This window comes from Ornithorhynchus anatinus, chromosome 7 (assembly GCF_004115215.2).
Source record: "Ornithorhynchus anatinus isolate Pmale09 chromosome 7, mOrnAna1.pri.v4, whole genome shotgun sequence".
In the NCBI taxonomy this organism is placed as follows: Eukaryota; Metazoa; Chordata; class Mammalia; order Monotremata; family Ornithorhynchidae; genus Ornithorhynchus; species Ornithorhynchus anatinus.
In genome coordinates, this window is record NC_041734.1 from 34,586,912 (window position 1) to 34,607,307 (window position 20,396).

Genomic DNA, 20,396 nt, shown 5'->3' on the forward strand with positions numbered 1-20,396 from the left:
CATGGGGCTCACAGTCCAAGGTGACGGGTTAGGCTGGGTTGCTGGCTAAACAACTTGTGTCTTGATTGTGTGTAATAGATGTGGCTGTAAGATCATACTTGGTCCCTTGAATTCCATCACTTAAGTGTGTGGGTCTTAATGTTGAACTACCCAATTTCTTGAGGAAGTGCTTTTCTTCAGAAATGTGCATTTCAAGTCTGCCTAATGCAGCGTGGCTCAGTGGAAAGAGCACGGGCTTTGGAGTCAGGGCTCATGAGTTCGAATCCCAGCTCTGCCACTTGTTGGCTGTGTGACTGTGGGCAAGTCACTTAACTTCTCTGTGCCTCAGTTCCCTCATCTGTAAAATGGGGATTAAGACTGTGAGCCCCACGTGGGACAACCTGATTCCCCTATGTCTACCCCAGCGCTTAGAACAGTGCTCGGCACATAGTAAGCGCTTAACAAATACCAACATTATTATTATTATTATTATTAACTTCCAGTCTTGTAAAATTTGATAAAGGAGTAAGTATTTAATGCCATTTTGAAAGTGTCCTAGTTATCGAGACAAGAATTGAGAAATTTTGAAATATGTTTTTAAGGCCTTTGTCTCACATCTCCCACTTATTCCATCTTCAGATAACAGTCCTCATCACCTTACATTGAAGAGACTTAAAAAGGCTCAAGACTTGGTTAATCAATGTATTCTGTATGAGGCCATGATTCTGGACTGACAAAGTTCAGAGCAGAATTAACTTTTTGTCTGGACAATAGGTCAGGCTGAAAGTAAGACTAAATGAGAATTTCATCCTACATATGCTTTTAACGTATATTTTGAATATATTAGGAAGTATTTTTATTAATTGGATGACATGATATTGTCATATAACACTTCAAAGCTGTTATTGACAATGAGCTGGTATACAATTCCAGAAAGTTTACATTTATTCATGTTTCTTAGGTTATTTAAGTGCCAGGCACTCTTCTAAACACTGGGTTAGATACAAGGTAATCAGGCTGGACACAGTCCATGTTCCATGTGGGGTTCACAGTCTAATCCCCATTTTACAGATAAATTAACTGAAGCACAGAGAAGTGAAGTCACTTGCCCAAAGTCAAACAGCAGACAAGTGGAGGAGCCTGGATTGGAACCCAGTTCCTTCAGATACCCAGGCCCATGCTCTAGGTTCTTGATTTAGTTCAAGCAATCTGGTTTCAGTTTCTTAAATATTTCATTTTGATTTTGGAGAGTTATGTGACCCTTTCATGGTAGTAAGGTGGCTATCGTAAAGTGTATTTTCTTACATTAATAATGGTTTTTCTGTGAGATTCTATTCCTGTGATATCAGTTTTTTGGGGGACTACCAATACTATCCCTGAGAATCAATTCTTTGATTCATTTAGTGACGTTATTTCTTCCTCCCCAACCTCTCAGCCCAGCTCCGCTAAATCATTCTTCTACAAAAATGTTCAGTCAGTGTTTCCCTACTCCTTAAGAACCTCCAATTGTTGCTCATTCACCTCCACATCAAACAGGAACTCCTTACCATCAGCTTTAAAGTACTCAATCACTTTGCCTCTTTCTACCTTACGTCCCTGATTTCCTTCTGCAACCCATATTACACACATCACTGCTGTAATGCCAACCTTCTCACTGTACCTCATTTTCATCTAACTTGCCACCGGCCTGTCACCTATGTCCTGCTTCAGGCCTAGAACGCCCTCCCTCTCTCCAGCGGTTGGTCACTCTCCCCTTCTTCAAAGCCTTATTGAAGGAACATGCCCTCCAAGAGGCCTTCCCTGACATGCCCCTCATTTCCTCTTTCCCCACAATCCTTACTGCATCGTCCTTGCACTTGGATTTGCACTCTTTTATTCACCCCTCCCTCAGCCCCACAGCACTTACGTACATATCAATTATTTGTATTAATGTCTGTCTCCCCCTCTAGGCTACAAGCTTGTTGTGGGCAGGGAACATGTCTACCAACTCTGTTATAGTGTGCTCTCCCAAAAGCTTAGTACAGTGCTCCCCACACAGTAAACACTTAATAAATGTGATTGATTTTTTATAAGCACCAAGGGAGGAAAACATACTTTTTTGTTAAAGACAGTTAAAATATAATTTTTTTTACCTTATGTGTGTGGGAAGATATGTGAGTGTAACACTTCATTTTGTGTGGGGAAAAGCATTATAAATTGAATATAATTACTTAGCATTTAATTAGGTACGGTACTCTCATTGCCGTATTGTAGATACTGTTTTCTTCTGGATGGCTTTTTACCCAGCTAAATTAATGTTGAGCAACAAGATGGCTAAAGCTGTAACAGAATTTCATTATTTAGAGCTCAAAGGTAAAACGGAGATAGTGACCAGCTCTAGGTGGTAGCTAGTGATGCTCTTCTGTGCTTTGAAGAAAGAAGCTGAGTTTTAGCCCCTTGTATAATCTTTTCCAGAGTTTGGAAATCCTCCATTTTCCCTCCCCTCCTGGCACCTATCACCTATCAAGCTCCAAGTGCTGATTCAGCAAATATTTGCTTCATAAGGAATTTTCAGCTGAAGTTTCAAAGAATTCTGTTTAATAATAACTAGACTGTCTTGAGATACCAACCAAGGAGTGTGGAAATCCTCTAGTTGGCTATACACAACATGAAGAGACTAACATTCAAAATATTCCTTTTCATTGTTTTTTCAATTTAATCAAAGTGTATGTGTATGTTTATGTTATGGTCCAGTTATAGCATCATAGAGCTTGGAGTTTACCCAGATGGAGCAATTAGATTTATCCCCCTGCTACCTGCAGGCAGATTTTTTCTGAAACTATTTTAGACAGGTGAGAATTTAACTCTAACTCTTTTAAAGATGACCAGAAAAGGAGTTTCAACAGCCACCACTGGTAATCTCAGTATTTAATCACCCTCTCTAATAGGGAATTCAATTTAACTTAACTCCTCAAGCTACATGATAAGCATTTTTCCTCTTCTTCTTTGATCCCCTTTGTAGTTGAGTTTGTATAGTCAGCAATCTGTGCTTGATAACCCGAAGACTGTTGTGTACCCTTACTTTGTTTTTGTTCCAGCTAGAGAAGCTTTAGCCTTTGATTAATATCTTATCTTTTAGCCTGTTTAACATATTTGTGGCTCTTCTCTCAATTTTTCCAAGACTCTCTTTTGTATAGAGTTCAAGCCTCAGTAGTCTTTCTTAATGTACATGCCACAATGTAATCAGTCATTCATTGGTATTCATTAAGTGCTTATTGTATGCAGAGCATGGTATTAAGCATTTGGGAGAATACAATGCAAGAATTGGTAGAAACATACCCTGACCACAAGAAACTCACAGTCTAGAGGAAGAGACAGACATTAAAATAAATTACTAAAGGGGGAATGGGAGAGTGTGGCTATCTGTATTTTAAGTGCTGTGGGGCTGGATTGGGGTGAATTTGAAGTTCGTAGGTTCACATTCAGAAGAGCAACATGGCCTAGTGGAAGAGTACAGGCCTGGGACTTGGAAGACCTGGGTTCTAATCCCAGCTCCACCACTTGTCTGCTATATGACACTCAACAAGTCACTAACATCTCTGAACCTGTTACCTCATATGTAAAATGGGGATTGAGATAGTGATTTCCACGTGGGATGGGGACTCTGTCCAACCTGATTTGCTCATATCCACCCTGGTGTACAGTGCCTGGTACATAGTAAGTGCTTAACAAATGCCTCAATTATTATTATTTTTTAAAATGGAGACCCACTGCCTGTTTTCCTTCCTCCCCCCACAACTTAGACAGTGAATCCCATGTGTGCTAGAGATAAACTTGAATCTATCCCATCACTTAGAACAGTGCTTGACACATAGCACATAAAAAACAGTGTTATTATTAGTAATAATAGGTATTGACCCAAATAAGTGCATAGTCATTGTAGAAAGGAAGGTGAAAAGGGGAAATAAAGATTTAATCAGGGAAAGCCTAATAGAGGAGGTGTGACTTTTAATAGGGCTTTGAAAGTAGGAGATAGTTGGTCTGTCACAAATGACGGGAGAGTGAGTTTCAGCTCATAGGGAGGATGTGGGTAAGGGGTCATCAGTGAGACAGGGTAGATTGAAGCACAGAGTATAGGTTGATGCTAGAGAGAGAAATCCTATGGGTTGGGCTGAAGTGGGAGATCAACTAGGTAAGATAGGAGGGAGCAAGCTGATTGAGAGCCTTACAGCTGGTGGTGAGGAGTTGGATGTTAAGGTGGATGGACAGCCATTGGAGGTTTTTGAGGAGTGGGGCGATATGGACCAAGTGTTCTTTTTAGGAGACTGATCTGAGCAGCGGAGTGAAGTAGAGGCTGGAATGTGGAGAGACTAGAGGAGGGAAGTCAGAAAAGAGGCTGATGCAGTAGTCCAGATGAGAAATGAGAGCTTGGATCAATATGGTAGCAGTTGGGATGGAGAGGAAGGGGTAGATGCTAGAGAGATTATAAAGGTAAAACCAACAGGATTTGGTGACACATTGAATGTACGAGTTGACTGAGGGATGAATTGAGGATAATGCCACGGTTAGAAGCTTGTGAGATGGGGAGGCTGGTGGTGGTGTCTACAGCGATGGAAAAATTGGGGAAGATGAGTTCTGTTTTGGGCACATTAAGTTTGAGGTGTCCATGGGACATCTGAGTAATGACAAAGACCAAAGGTCTAAACGGGAATCGTTAGTCATTCATGTTTATTGAGCGTTGAACACGGTACTTAGCGCTTGAGAATACAATATAACAGACACACATTTCCTGCCCACAATGAGCTTACAGTCTACATTTGTATACGGTCTGTCCTCTGCGTATAGGCAGCAGCTGCTCTCTACAGTGACCTTGACAGCTGGTGAGCTCCCAGGTGTGTCCTGCAATTTTCTGAGCCACCGTCTTGCATTTCCACCATACACACCCAGTGTCTCCGTCCGACACGCATGAGAAATCGTGGACTGGTCTTGTGATAAAGGGGTTGGCCCTGGCTTTTAGGTCACCCTGGGTCGGATCTGGCTGCTCTGCCTCCGAGGTTCATGCTGATCTTTTATCAAAGGAAGAGCAGGGGTAAATTTAGCCCAATAGCATAACTGCTTCTCTCAAGCTGGGTTTGCAGGAATGAAGGGGTTACTGAAGGCAAGCCCTTCATCTGAGATGCCTGAGTGCAGGGATCATGTCTGCCAACTCTACTGCGTTATACTCTCCTAAGTAGTAGTAACAGTATTTATTAAGTGCTTCCTGAGTGCTGAGCACTGTACTGAAGTGTCTGGAGTGCCTGTGTGCTGGGCACTGCACAACACTCAGTACAGTGCTCAACACACAGGCACTCCATAATTGATTGGGTTAGATGGTTGATCAAGAGTGACCCCAAGATCTGTGTACAGAAGCAGTAGGGTGAAACCTAGTCTGACTGCGTGAACTTCATTATCCCCAAAACTCAGCTGGTTGTGTGAACTAGCTCTGAACCTATGTATTTTAGATAATTGAGTGCATCTTTCAAAAGTGTTTGCTTTTGCAGTGCTCCCCTCAATGTTGGAATGCCGTTCCAGGACATTCAGTATTCATTAATAGATGAAAATGAAACTTGGATACAGCATTCTGTTTTGAAAGTTATAAAAATGAAGCAGCTGTGTTCATTTTTTTTAAATAATCAGATTCCCTGCTTCATTATGTAATTTCCTGTTATCTCTCTTGCCCGTATGCACTCAGCTCTTTCTTTGAATTAGTCGCTGACCTCGTTGAAGCCATAAGAATCTAGTTTGGGATTCAAGTTGCCAATGGGAGCAGTCGATTTTCCACTCCGTCCACCCAGGAATCATTTCCTATCTGTTTCCTGAGACTTGCTTTCAAAACAATCATGGTGTAGTCATGCCACCTCTAGCTTGGGAAATGGCTTTATTTCATTTTTATTGGCAGGGAATGTGTCTATTAATTCTGTTGTACTCTCCCAAGCACTTAATAGAGTGCTCTGCACATGGTAAGTGCCCAATAAGTATCATTGATTGACTTGTTTTCTTCCATTTAATTTTCCCTATAAGCTGACATTCTTCTGACCCACCTAGTTTTTTGAGTGAGTCATTTATTTTCTTCACTCTTCGTTTATTTTGGCTTTGGGTTTTAGTGTATTTACTGCATTTCCCTTTGGTATCAGGGTATTTCCCTCTTAGATGATAATAATAATGATAATTATTTAAGCGCTTACTATGTGCCAGGCACTGTACTAAGCATTGGGGTGGATACAAGCAAATAGGGTTGACTACAGTCCCTGTTCCATTTTACAGATGAGGTAACTGAGGCACAGAGAAGTGAAGTGACTTGCCCAAGGTCACACAGTTGACAAGTGACATAGCCAGGATTAGAACCCATGACCTTCTGACTCCCATGCTGGTTCTGATTCAGAAGATCCAGAGATCTAATTAGATTTCATTCAGACTCTCCCTGTTATGCACCTATCCTTTGTATGTATGGAAAATTTATCAAAGAATTGGAAGAATGAGATGAGCCCCACCCCCATTCTTACTGTTCATGCATGTTTTCTTTGGGAGAGGAACAGTGCACAGGATAGGGAAAGACTCCACTAGAGAGAAATTAGTACAACTCCCTAATAATAATTAAATAATAATAGTGGTATTTGTTAAGTACTTACTGTGTACCAAGCACTGTACTAAGCAAGCAAATTAGGTTGGACACAGTTTATGTCCCTCATCAGGCTGAGTCAGTCCCCATCATGCAGATGAGATAACTGAGGCATAGTGAAGTGACTTGCCCAAGGTCACACAGAGAAGTGGTGGATCCGGATTAGAACCCAGATCCTTCTGACTCCCAGGCCCATGCTTTATCCATGAGGGTCTCGTATTCAATACCAGTGAAGAGATGGGGGAGCCTTAAGGCAATTAAAGCTGGTGTGGGAGGAAAGCCTATTCCTGTGGCTTTTTCCTTTCTCTATTGCTTCCAGGTGCTTTCCAAAAGGGTGTGTGCTCTATGTAGAAATAGCTGCTTCTCCTGCCGATCCTGGGTCCTGCCTAGCTTCAGCCACGGCCTACTTCACTAATCCTGGGTTCCGTATTTCCTGGTTGCCTTGGCCACTCAACGACACTGTTCAAAAGGAGGATGGCCTCGGGTCTAAGATGGTGGTGAGCATGGGGTCAATCCTGATGCGGGCACTAGAGGCTTCCTTGCAGGGCTGAATTTCTTGACATTTGTCACCTTTTGTGCCATTTTCCAAGTGTTGCTGATGCCCGTTCTCCAGCCTCCTATAGCTAATAATTTATCCTGCTCACTGCTTGGAGACGAACAAGATGACTTGATGGCTTTCTTGTTAATGACTGGAAAATATTTTGAGCAGCTTGTTGAAAGCTAAACTGGCTAAGGGTTTTAGAAAAGGTAGTGTATGTGATGGGTTCTAACTCTTATCAATAATAATCGTACTTGCTTTATTGCGACTTCTTTCTCCCCACTGAATGACAATGCAGGTGTTTTTGGCATTTATCAGAAAAACCGAGTATTTGACAAACATTGGTAGTATGGTTACTAGGTTTAAAATTATGTTTACCTTTTGGGAGGGAAGCACTTGTTACTTTGCGAAAGACTGCTGGGAAATGGGCATAGTTAACAGGAAAATGTTCCCTTGAGTTAAAGCAGTAGCCGGGCTACTTGTTGTCTTGCTGGGAACATTTTCCTACATGCTTGAAAAAGCACATTCTGTAAGAGAGACTGCCAGAGTCTCTGTTGGGACACTCCCAAACCATTCCCTTTTGAGTCATCCTGCAGAATAGCTGAAAGCTTCTCCTTCACCTCTAGGTTACTGGCCAGCAAAACTCTGTGAAATGTGTGGCAGCTTTTATATGTTTTCTTTGGGGCCAGTTCTAATTACTGTTTAAGATTTTTTTGTAAATGTTGCCTCTCCTCCCTCCCCACCCATTACTCCTTCCCACCACTATCAATCATATTTATTGAACACTTACTCTTTGCAGAGCACTGCACTAAGCAGTTGGGAGAGTACAGAATAGCAGAAATGGTAGATATGTTGCGTGCCCACAACAAGCTTGTAGTCTAGATGGGGAGACCGACATTAATATAAATATATCATGGATATGTGCGTAAGTGCTGTGGGGCTGAGGGAAGGGTGAGTAAAGGGTGCAAATTCAAGTGCAGTGTCAGGGCAGAAAGGAGTCAGAGAAGAGGAAATGTGAGAGCTATTGGACAGGAAAGAATTGAGGTGCACGTTTGGGAAAAGGATGTTTTTGTTCACATATCTGAGTTTGATTTCTCCTTCTTAGAGTTTACTTAAAATACAGTTAGTCGCTGCCTTGTTTTGTCCACTATTAAATAGGATACACCCAGTTCTCTTGTAATACAGAGTTGGGTTCTTGGAAACTGGTGCTTTAGTACTTACTGTTTTGATATTGCACAGATGCTCCCAGCAATTTCCTCCAACACCACAAAGCATCGTTTAAAACCTAGGTCACATTTTTGGGAACACATTCCTTCGTTCACTCAGTGCATTCTTGTCAAAACATGAAAAGGTGCGATACAGCAGAACTGAGTGTTCTATCCATAATAGTGATGATTGTGGTAGGTGTAAGTGCTTATTATGTGCCAAACACTGTACTGAGCACTGGGATAGATACAAGATGACCAGGTCGGACACAGTCCCTGCACCATGTCAGGCTCACAGTTTAAATAAGAAGGAAAATGTGTATGGGATCCCCATTTTACAGGTGAGGAAACTGAGGCACAGAGAAGTGACTTGCCCAAGGTTGCATAACAGGCAAGTGCCAGAACCAGAATTAGAACCTAAGTCCTCTGACTTCCAGGCCCATTTTATTTCGACAGACCCACACTTCTTCTTTTACAGGATGCTTTTGTTTTTAAAACTAAACTATCCAAGCAAAGGTATTTCTCCTGAGGATATTAAAGAAACTTGATCCCTAGTGTCAGGGATTATTTTTGGATAGTGGTGTATTATTTCTATACTTGGTTGGACCCTAAAGATCAAGCATGTGAGTGAGAGTAAACTCAGGCATATTTAAGACCAGTTTCATGTATAATCTTTTACCCTGCTTTGTTATTACTCAAGTAAAACAAACAAATTTTATTGAACCTTTTTGGGAGATGGGTTTTTTTTTAACTAAATACAAACATACCCTGGGTTATAGCAACTCCATGATACATATAACCCAGAAATGCAGCCATTCATGTTTCGGTCAATCAGTGATATTTAACGCTAACTGGGTGGAGAGCATTGTACTAAGATTCGATACCTTAACTGAAGTTAATTTTTTATGGTATTTAAGCGCTTACTATAATAATAATAGTGTTGGTATTTGTTAAGCGCTTACTATGTGCAGAGCACTGTTCTAAGCGCTGGGGTAGATACAGGGTAATCAGGTTGTCCCTCGTGAGGCTCACAGTTAATCCCCATTTTACAGATGAGGTAACTGAGGCACAGAGAAGTTAAATGACATGCCCACAGTCACACAGCTGATCACCTCCTCCAAGAGGCGTTCCCAGACTGAGCTCCTCTTCCCCCTCTACTCCCTCTGCCATCCCCCCTTTACCTCTCCGCAGCTAAAGCCTCATTTTCCCCTTTTCCCTCTGCTCCTCCACCTCTCCCTTCCCATCCCCACAGCACTGTACTCGTCCACTCAACTGTATATATTTTCGTTACCCTATTTATTTTGTTAATGAATTGTACATCGCCTTGATTCTATTTAGTTGCCATTGTTTTTACGAGATGTTCTTCCCCTTGACGCTGTTTAGTGCCATTGTTCTTGTCTGTCCGTCTCCCCCGATTAGACTGTAAGCCCGTCAAAGGGCAGGGACTGTCTCTATCTGTTGCCGACTTGTTCATCCCAAGCGCTTAGTACAGTGCTCTGCACATAGTAAGCGCTCAATAAATACTATTGAATGAATGAAAAGCGGCAGAGCCGGGAGTCGAACTCATGACCTCTGACTCCGAAGCCCGGGCTCTTTCCTCTGAGCCACGCTGCTTCCCGTACTATGTATCAGGCACTGTACTAAGTGCTGGGGTAGATACAAGGTAATCACATTAGACACAGTCCCTGTTCCACATAGCGCTTACAGTCTTAATCCCCATTTTACAGATGAGGTAACTGAGGCACAGAAAAGTAGGTGACCTGCCCAAGATCAAACAGAAGACTAGTGGCAGAGCTGGGATTAGAACACAGGTCCTTCTGACTCCCAGGCCTGTGCTCTGTCCACTAGACCATGCTGCCACCCTATGGTACATACAACTTGGGGATACAGTCGTTTTTGTTTAACACTGTCAGTCCCATTCAGCATTGCAAAATACCTAAACCAATGGAGAATGTATGGTTTCTCAATCACCAGCTAAAATTTTAGGATTAAGTAGTCTCAAATAGTGAGAGTAGTTGTGGTAATATATTTTAATAAGCTCTTATCAAGTGTTTTAAAGAAAGCAGATTAATTTATGAAATGATTGAAGAAGAACCAGATGGAGAGCAGTTCAAAGGTGTGAAAAAGTGTTCCAAAAGAGGTGGCCTGCTGCCAGGTACTTTACAGAAAAAGGCCTGAATTGGACACATTCTTCACTGACGTGGGGAGAAAAAAGTCAACAGAACATGCTTGTACTTTTGCTGCCTCATCCAAAAATTCTACATTTCCTCACTTAGACAATGCCGTAGCGTTGTGCTGTGAATTACTTAAGCAATGTTTAAGCAGTAGCTCATTGATGCTTGATGTAATGTTTTTTCCCAAAATAATGAATCTGATCCCAATTTATAACATATAAATCTGTTAAAAAAAAAATGCACCTTCCCCCAATCCTCATTCAGTTTATTTTGAGGAAGTTATCAGAGCTGTGCTGTGGGGTGCACCTGTCCAAGCATAACTTATAAAATGATCCTGGGCATTCAAAGGTGATGGTACTGTTGTCTGTGGAACTGTGGTACTGTGGAAAGAGCATGAGGCGGGGAATCAGGGAACCCAGTTCCTGTCCAGTCCCAGTTCCACCATTACCACTTGATCTTATGTAAGTTACTTTACTGCTCTGTCCCGGTTCCCTCAACTGAAAAATGAATATAAAATATCTGTTTCCTCTCCCTCCCTCTTAGGCTGGGAACCCCATATGGAACAGCTACTCTTTCCAACTTCATTATCTTGTATCTACCCCAGTGCTGAACACAGAAATTGGCACATAGAAAACAGTAATCAGTATCATCAGTAGTATTTTAATTTAATGGAGCTGAAAGAGGGATAAAGTAACTGTTCTCAGAGATTCTATTCCACCTATCTTTTATTCATTCAGTAGTATTTATTGAGTGCTTACTATGTGCAAAGCACTGTACTAAGTGCCTGGAATAGCGTGGCTCAGTGGAAAGAGCATGGGCTTTGGAGTCAGAGGTCATGGGTTCGAATCCCAGCTCTGCCACTTGTCAGCTGTGTGACTGTGGGCAAGTCACTTCACTTCTCTGTGCCTTAGTTCCCTCATCTTTAAAATGGGGATGAAGACTGTGAGCCCCACATGGGACAACCTGATTCCCCTGTGTCTCCCCCAGCGCTTAGAACAGTGCTCTGCACATAGTGAGCGCTTAACAAATACCAACATTATTACAATTCGGCAACAGATAAGAGACAATCCCTGCCCAAAGATGGGCTCACAGTCTAATCGGGGGAGACAGACAGCAAAGCAGAACAAAACAAAAACAAGACAACATTATCACAATAAAACATTTGGCACGTAGTAGATGCTTAATAAAATCATCATTAGTGTTATTATCTTATCTATTTGGGCAAATATAAGATATTGGGTTGTAAGAGTTTCCACAGGACTAGCTCTCCATTCCATCCTAGGATCAATCAGGGATTGTCCTACCCCTTGCTACTTTTACCCTTTGGGTCCTCCTGGCCCTTCCTCCTGAAATTCCTCCCCAGATTACATGACCCTCAACTGCCACTTCAGCACTTCTGCTCCTGCGTAACCACTGACTGGACTCACAACCTCCCACAGCTTACACACCTGAATACTTAAGCATTTATTCATGTATGCAGCCCTGTCCTTCTTCCTCCTGTCAACAAGTCACTTTAGTGCATTTCTCCTAAGTACGTCATACAATAATCTGCAAAGAGTAGGCAATAAATGGATTAATTTCAGTTAGTTCTTCACTTGTGATTGTTATAGACCAGGCTAGCATGTCTGTTGTGTTCCAAATCTATGCCACGTTGCTTGAAAATTTTCCGCCCTCTTTAAAACATTTGCTTTGCTCTCCCTGCCGGGATGTGCATCATTTCAATTAACCATGCAGCATCAGTTCCTTGAATCCTACTCTCATTGATCCTCCTCTGGTATCCTGCCCAATAAAACTGGTTGTGGTGATCATTACTCCATTGCCTATGAAATGAGTTCTAGTAATTCCTGTGTGTGTGTGTGTGTCTTGTAGGTTAGGTTGATGAAAGTGCTTAAAAAGCTAAATATGTAGAGTTTTATAGCCATAGAAAAGGTTGGACACTGTTTGCTCTATAGACCATTGGTGTGAAAGGTAATACTATTATTATGGTATTTAAGTGCTTTCTGTGTCACATATTGTTCTAAGCACTGGAATAGATACAAGTTTATTAGTTGGGAGGCAGTCACTGTCCCTCATGGGACTGATGATCTAAAGAGTAAGGAGAAGAGGTATTGATCCCGTGTTTGCAGATGAGAAAACTGAGGCTCAGAGAAGTTAAGTGACTTGCCCAAGATACCCAACAGGCAAGTGACAGAACGAGGAATAGAGCGCATCATTATAGACAGGGATTGTGTCTGTTATATTGTACTCTGCCAATTGCTTGATAAAGTGCTCTGCACACAGTAAGCGCTCAATAAATACAATTGACTGACTGACTTTGACTCCTAAACCCACACTCTTTTCAATAGGCTCCCCTACTCCTTTTCACGGCCTCACTGTTTCCATCTTTTGTCTCTCCCCCCCCCGCCACCCTCCAGAAAAAAAACAACAAACATTTTTGCCTTTATTTGGTTTTTCACTTTTTTGACTATCTGTGCATAGTTTTCCACATTTAGACAGTATATTGCTTAGGTACTTCTGAAGGTACCAATGGACTCCGTGTTGCTAAGAGCATCTTTGGTTCTGCATAGATGGAGTAGCACATTAGAACATCAACTCTGTGCAGAGCTTGGGAGAGTGTAGTAGAGGTAGAAATCCTTGGGCCCTGCTCACAAGTTGCGTATAATCTAGCTGAAGAGATAGATGCTAAAATAAATTACAGAGAGGCAGAAGTAATAGAGGATTAAGATAGGTAAAATGGTTGGGAATGGCATTAGCACTCAACGTGAGTGGCATAGAAGTGCTGAAATGACAGTTGGGAGATAGAAAGTGGGAAGAAAAGAAAGTAATTGGAAAAGATCTCCTGGAGGAGATGTGACCTCAGAAGAATTTAGAAAATGGGAATTACAGAGTGAGGGAGAGGATCTGAGCCTGTTGTCAGCTGTCAGTCAATCATATTTATTGAACGCTTACTGTGTACAGAGCACTGTACTAAGTGCTTGGGAGAGTACATTATAACAGTATAAGAGACACATTCCCTACCTACAATGAGTTTACAGTCTAGAGGGAGAGAGACAAAAGCAGAGTACAGTGAGCAGGTTAGCTTAAGAGAAACGATGTATGGGAAAAGATAGTACTTTCATTTAGTGTCGTATTTATTGAGTGCTGTGTGCAGAGCACTTTCTAAGCTCTTGGAAAGTACAATTCAGATTTCTGCCTGTACTGTACTCTCCCAAGCTCTGCATAAAGTTGGTGTTGAACACTTCACAGGATAAGCAGGAGGAGGTGCAGAGCTGATTGAGTGCCTTAAAACCAATGGGCAGGGGCTTCTGCTTGATGCGGGGAGATATGGACTAGGATTGGAGGCTTTTGAGAAGTTGGAAGACATGTGCGAATGATATAGAAAGATGATCCCGGCAGCAGAGTGAAGGGTGAACTGGATCAGCAGGGAGACCGATGGAGGCCAAGTCAGTATAGGGTATGACAAGTGCTTGAACCAATGTAATAGCCATTTGGATAGAGAAGAAGAAATAGATTCCAGAATGTGGAAGAACCGTGAAAAGGATTTGCTGACAGACCTAATACAGGGATTGAAATCGGTCCTCTATAGATTTTTCTGGACTGTACAAGACAGTCTGGCGTACTCAAAGCAGGAGATTTGAATGGTACCTAATATTTTTAGGAAATGATTGTGTGCAGTCTTAAAAGGAAGCTGATTTTAGGATTTGATGCAGGAATTGCCTACTTGTTTTGTTTTGTTTTCTGTCTCCCCATTTTAGACTGTGAGCCCGTTGTTGGGCAGGGATTGTCTCTATCTGTTGCCAAATTGTACACTCCAAGCACTTAGTACAGTGCTCTGCACACAGTAAGCGCTCAATAAATTTGAATGAATGAATAAATAGCCACACACTTCAAAGCAATTGCTTATTAAGATAATTGTATTTTTATTGTATTTTCAGGCAGAAGCCAGGCTTGCAGCAAAGCGAGCTGCTCGAGCTGAGGCTCGGGAAATTCGGATGAAGGAACTGGAAAGGCAGCAGAAGGAGGTAACAAAGTTTTTTGTGGTTTGTTTTGTTTTGTTTTTTTAAAAATGTTGAACGCTTTTTAATGTTGATGTTCACTGTTTACTAATTTACATATGGTGTTTCTTAATATTAATGCTTAATGTTTATTTTTTCTTTTTAATATTAGGATGCTTGTGGCTAAATTATTTTTGATTTCCCAACCAACTGGCCTCTGAATTCCCCTGTCTGGTTGCTCAACTGAATTTCCAGATGAGATCCAAACATTCAGTAACCCATTTTCCAGATCTACAAATCATTCAGTGCTTCTAAAGACAGGCTAAGCCTTATTATATTTGAAAATCCCAAGCACAGAATGAATCCGTGTGCTCTAATATGCAACTTGAAGGCCCCATTAGTGATCAGTTCCAAATAAAGCTTACTTGGACCAGTCAGCATGTAGAGTTGGCAAGAGCTTGTTGCCCAGAGATGCTGGCCACTTTAACAACCCTGTTAATTTACACTGGCTAATGGTGACACTTGAGGCCTCTGTGACCAGAGCCATGCCCATGTCAGAGATTGAACAGATACTGAAGAAACAACTCTGTAAAAATGGATGCTAATGTGTGAAAATGACCTGTTAATGCTCAGGTTGCTGTGTATTTTTGTACCCTCGAGGAGAGCCAAAGGTCTTGCATAGTTGGCAGTGAATTTATGCTGTGCAAATGCCCTGTTTGGGCCTTAGTGCCTGATGATTGGATTTTCCAAATGGCATTAGAAGGGTCTGTAGTAAACAAATAGGAAGGCAATGACTGCTAGATAGCAAGTGTTCACATGCTCCAGCAGTTAATAGGGATGAAAATGATGCCTGTTATTCCTCCTCTAGGAACAACTGATTAGTACTATAAACTGCCAACTCTTGGAAACTAAAAATATTTTCCAAGCTAAGTCAGTACTTCTGGGTAACTAACTTTGATTTCACTTCCATTTATGAGGAAGTACACTGTCCTGTAGATTCTGAGCTTATTATGGGCAGGGAATGTTTCTGTTTGTTGCTGTATTGTACTCTCCCAAGTGCGTAATACAGTGACTTACACACAGTAAGTGCTCAATAAATAGGATTAATCTGTTCAAGAGATGAAAGCTTGAGCCAGGATGATGGGCATTGATGTGGGAAGGAAGGAGCGGAACAGAGAAAAATTGTGGCGAAAGAATTAGTAGAAAGAACCTGAAGCAGTGTGGCTCAGTGGAAAGAGCACGGGCTTGGGAGTCAGAGAACATGGGTTCTAATCCTGGCTCTGCCACTTGTCAGCTGTGTGACTTTGGGCAAGTCACTTAAATTCTCTGTGCCTCAGTTACCTCATCTGTAAAATGGGGATTAAGACTGTGAGCCTTAAGTGGGACAATCTGATTACCCTGTATTTACCCCAGCGCTTAGAACAGTGCTCTGCACATAGTAAGTGCTTAACAAAAACCAACATCATTATTATTATTATTATTATTATTAATAATATCATTATTAGTAAGATTTAGCGATATTGAACATGAGGATTGTAAGGTAGTGAGAAATCAAATAATAATGAGGAATCATTCAGTCATTCATTCGTATTTAATGAGCACTTACTGTGTGCAGTGCATCTTACTAAGCGCTTGGGAAGACACAGTAAGCAGACACATTTCCTGTTTTGCAGGCCTCAGGAACAGGGAGGATAGTAGTATTTCCTATCAGTCAGTGTATTGTTTCGAGTGAACCAGGTCATAGTGACTATACGGAGAAGCTGGGAAGTGGACTAGGAAGAAGTCAAGGTTGAAGGTAACAGGGTGTGATATGGGAATGGTCGGGTCTGGGAGGTGGTGAGAAAGGAAGGAGGGATGTTGGGAGCAGAGGATGAGGTAGAGGAGGTCATGATGAGTTCCAGGTCTGCAGTTTCCATTGCTTGGTCCAGAGCGGCTGCAGTGTTTTGTTCTAAAAGAAGGCCGTGATGAGGAGGGGTTGTTCCATGCAGCTGAATGGCCATGAGTCTGTGTCCATTGGCATGAGATCCAGTGAGGCTCAGCATTTTATTTTTTTTAATGGTATTTATTAAGCGCTTACTATGTGTCAAGTACTGTGCTAAGCGCTGGGATAGGTACAAGGTAATCAGGTTATCCCAAATGGGGCTCACATTCTTAACCCCCATTTTACAGATGTGGTAACTGAGGCACAGAGAAGTAAAGTGACTTGCCCAAGGTCGCACAGCAGACAGGTGACGGAGCCAGGATTAGAACCCACAACCTTGGACTCCCAAACCCTTGCCACTAGGCCCGAAGCTAGTGTTTCGAAGTTTCTGCCTGAGGTAGAAGGAAATGGGAGGTTTAGGGATACCTTTTCTACTAGATTGTAAGGTCCTTGTGGACAGAAATTGTGTCTACCAACTGAATTGTACTTTCCCAAGTGCTTAGAGTGCTCTACACACAGTAAGGAATAAGATACCATTTATTCAATTCAGTCATATTTATTGAGTGCTTACTGTGTGCAGAACATTGTACTAACCGATTGGAAGAGTACAATATAAAAATAGACAGTGTCCTGCCCATCAATGAGCTTACAGTCTAGAGTGAATGATTGAGAAGGTCGGGGCAAGATAGTCTAGTATAGGCTGAAGCAAGAGAAGTTGGAGGCAAGGCCACCAGTGTGAAGTTGATGTAGTGGACCTGGGAAATACCATGAAGGAAGAATTGGCACAATTTAGCAGTTGATTAAATCTGAGAGCTAAAAGATCAGGAGGAGTCAAGAATGACTTCCCCTAGTTTGTAGGCTTCTGGGCATAGAGGACAGTGATGTCTTTGGCAGAGATGGAAGATTGATTTAACAGGAATATTTTCAGAGGGAAGATGACGTTCGTTTTAGACATGTGGAGTTTGAAGACATATCTAAAAAGAGATGCCTGGGAGGCAAGAGCAAATGTGAGATTGACATAATTGGTGAGGGCCCTGGGCTAAATAGGTCATTTAGGGAGTAGCTAAAGACCGAAGTGAATGAGCTTCCCCAAGAAAGTGAGTGTAAAATGAGAAGGGTGTTGTTAAAACAGATGGGGGAAGTTAGGAAAAGGAGTAAGTTTAGAATGGAAAATTAAGTGTTTATGGTACTTAAGCGCTTACTCTGTACCAGACACTATACTAAGCACTGGGGTAAAGATACAAGTTAATCAGGTTGGACACAGTCCCTGTCCCACATGGAACTCACAGTCTTTAATTCCCATTTTACAGGTGAAATAACTGAGGCACAGAGAAGTGATTTGCCCAAGGTCACACATCAGGCAAATGGCAGAGCTGGGATTAGAACCCAAGTCCTTCTGACTCCCAGGCCTGTGCTCTATGCATTAGGCCACACTGTTTCTCAAAGTGTTTAGTTTTGGACCTGTTAAGTTTAAGGTGCAGATATCCATGTGGAGATGCTATGAGGAATAAGGGGAAAATGGAGATTTTGCAATAGGAAAGAGATGAGACAAGAAAGATTTGGGACACATGTAGAGAAATAGTAATGGTGATATTTACTGAACACCTATCAAGTGCACTGTAATGTGCTAAGTGCTTGGGACACAAAACAGAAGCCCAGGCCACGGTCCCTGCCCATGAGAAACTTACACACTAACAGGTGAAGCAGACATAGAATTAGAATAAATAAGTAGTGGAATAGAATAAATAAAATTGAGTGGTTTATCAAATATGAATGCATAAGTGCAAGCAGAAGCCAAAGCCATTCGAAGAGATGAGCTAGGGCAAGATGAGCAAGAGTGAATAAGTGAAGAAAAGTAAAGGACCAAGAGAGAACCTTTTGGGACAAACATGGTTAAGGGATAAGAGGTGAAAGAAGAGCCAGCACCTATGACTGACAAGGAATGAGCAGAGAGGTAGGAAGAGAACAGATGGGCTAGCATTTCTGGGAATAAGGAATGATAAACATTGTTAAAAGGTGCCAGGAGGATTTGGACTGAGTAGAACTTGTTGTACTTGGCTACGAGGGTATCTTGATGACCTTGGGGAAACATGGTCTCAGTGTAGTGAAGGGGGTGAAAAGCTAATTAGGGTGGGTCAAGAATAGGCAAGGTGAAGGCAGCTGATATACAGTCCACTCTAGTTTGGACAGGAAAAGGAGCAGGAAGATGGGATGGTAGCTCAAGTGTGCTGTGGATCCAAGAAAGCTGAACATGAAAAAAAAAAATGCTAGTCTTGCCCCAGACTTTAATTCTCTGAACAGTTTATGTAGCAGAAGCAAAATTTATATTTGGGAACAATGTTCTTGTCTAAACCACTTTTCATGTCACAACAGAGCATTGAAATTGCAAGATTAATATGACATAGACACGCTTTTGAAGACTGGATTTTATTAGTAATATCTTCTCATCTCCTTACACTGAGGCTGAAAAAGAATGCTACCAAATGCTGTAAAACACTCTCTTCCTTTTCCAGCTAAACCTTCCCTAATTTTGAAAGAGAAAATAAAGGACTAAATGAATGAAAGAGCAGTGCCCACAGGCATTTGATTGGTTTAATCATTTTTAGCTAGAGACCTTGTTTTTCTTGTTTGGATTTAGATTTGGCAGGTCATGTGGCCTGTTACTTCAGATTTGACTTGATAGATTAGTAGTGGGTGGGAAGGCAGCAGTTTAAAGGGAAGATGGGGTTGGAAATCCTATGATGACCCATTTCTAGCAAACCCCACTTAGAAGATGATGGTCTGTTAAACTGTAAAGGGAAAAAAAAAGGATTGTTTAGGGGAGCAACAGCTACTGGCAAGAATACAGCTTGGCCTAGTGGATAATAATAAAAATAATAATAATAAATTATGGTACTCAAGTGCTTACTATGTGCCGAGCACTATTCTAAGCACTGGGATAGATACAGGTTAATCAGGTTGGACACAATCCCTGCCCCACATGAGGCTCACACTCAATTCTCATTTTACAGATGAGGGAACTGAGGCACAGAGAAGTTAAGTGACTTGCCTAAGGTCACAGCAGACAAGTGGCGGATCCGGGATTAGAACCCATGTCCTTTGACTCCCAAGCCTGTGCTTATTGCACTAAACCAAGCTGCTTCTCTATCTGGAGTGATGATTTGGGAAGTCATTCTCCACTCACATTTTTTGGCTCGAGTTTTTCCAAGGAGGCTAATTAGTAGTGTCAGTGATTTTGACACTTAGGTGGGACTTAACAATTTTCTCCAAATTTGTCTCACCCTTGTTCTCTAGGGGAGCGCAAAGTCCTCACGAAGGCTACCAATCCAGATATAGGCCCATTCTGATCTCAGTCTACAACTGAGGAATCAGGCTGCTAGAGTTCACTTCCAAGTACCATTGCCATGCCCGCACAGTATATTTGGGTATTTTGGATGTTCCAGTGAGCAGCTGAGGCTTGTAGCTCCTACTCCACATACTCAAACCTGGGGTAAAATTTGAATGGTTGTGGTTTTTTGGATTGTTTTTTTTGCCTGCCTGAGTAAGCCCCACAGACTCTGGAACTGTAGATCAGTTCAGGCCAGTCAGGACCAGCAGTTAGGACTAGCCTTTGTTCAGGTAGGTGCAGTTAAGTTACTTATTAAGTGTGTTTCACTATGGTGGCCCCTGGTGCATATCTGAAGATAAAGAAATTGAACATGGTACCTGCCCCATGCAAAGCCCACAGTTCCAATAGGAGAAGGCAGATTCATAAAATGCCAACCTGTTCATAAAAATGAATTACAGCTTCAGCAATCCAAAGGAAATAAATAGCTAAATATGGCATTTGGAGCTGCGAGTCTTCAGTTTCCTTGCCTCTCCAGAGACAGTATGTGTATATTTACACACCCACACACCTATATATGCATACAGACAATCTGAAGAAGGTACCACTGACTGACTGATTA

At 41.8% G+C, this 20,396-nt stretch overlaps 1 protein-coding gene across 33 annotated transcripts in view; it reads left to right on the forward strand.

The window, feature by feature from the left end:
• The window catches only part of LRRFIP1 (LRR binding FLII interacting protein 1), a 192,386-nt gene that overhangs the window by 96,706 nt on the left and 75,284 nt on the right, over positions 1-20,396 (forward strand). For all 33 annotated transcript variants that reach the window (XM_007668442.4, XM_039912620.1, XM_039912622.1 and 30 more), the window contains exon 2: positions 14,469-14,555. In XM_007668442.4, the coding sequence (XP_007666632.1) occupies positions 14,469-14,555 (87 nt within the window). The remainder of the gene's footprint in view (positions 1-14,468; positions 14,556-20,396) is intronic.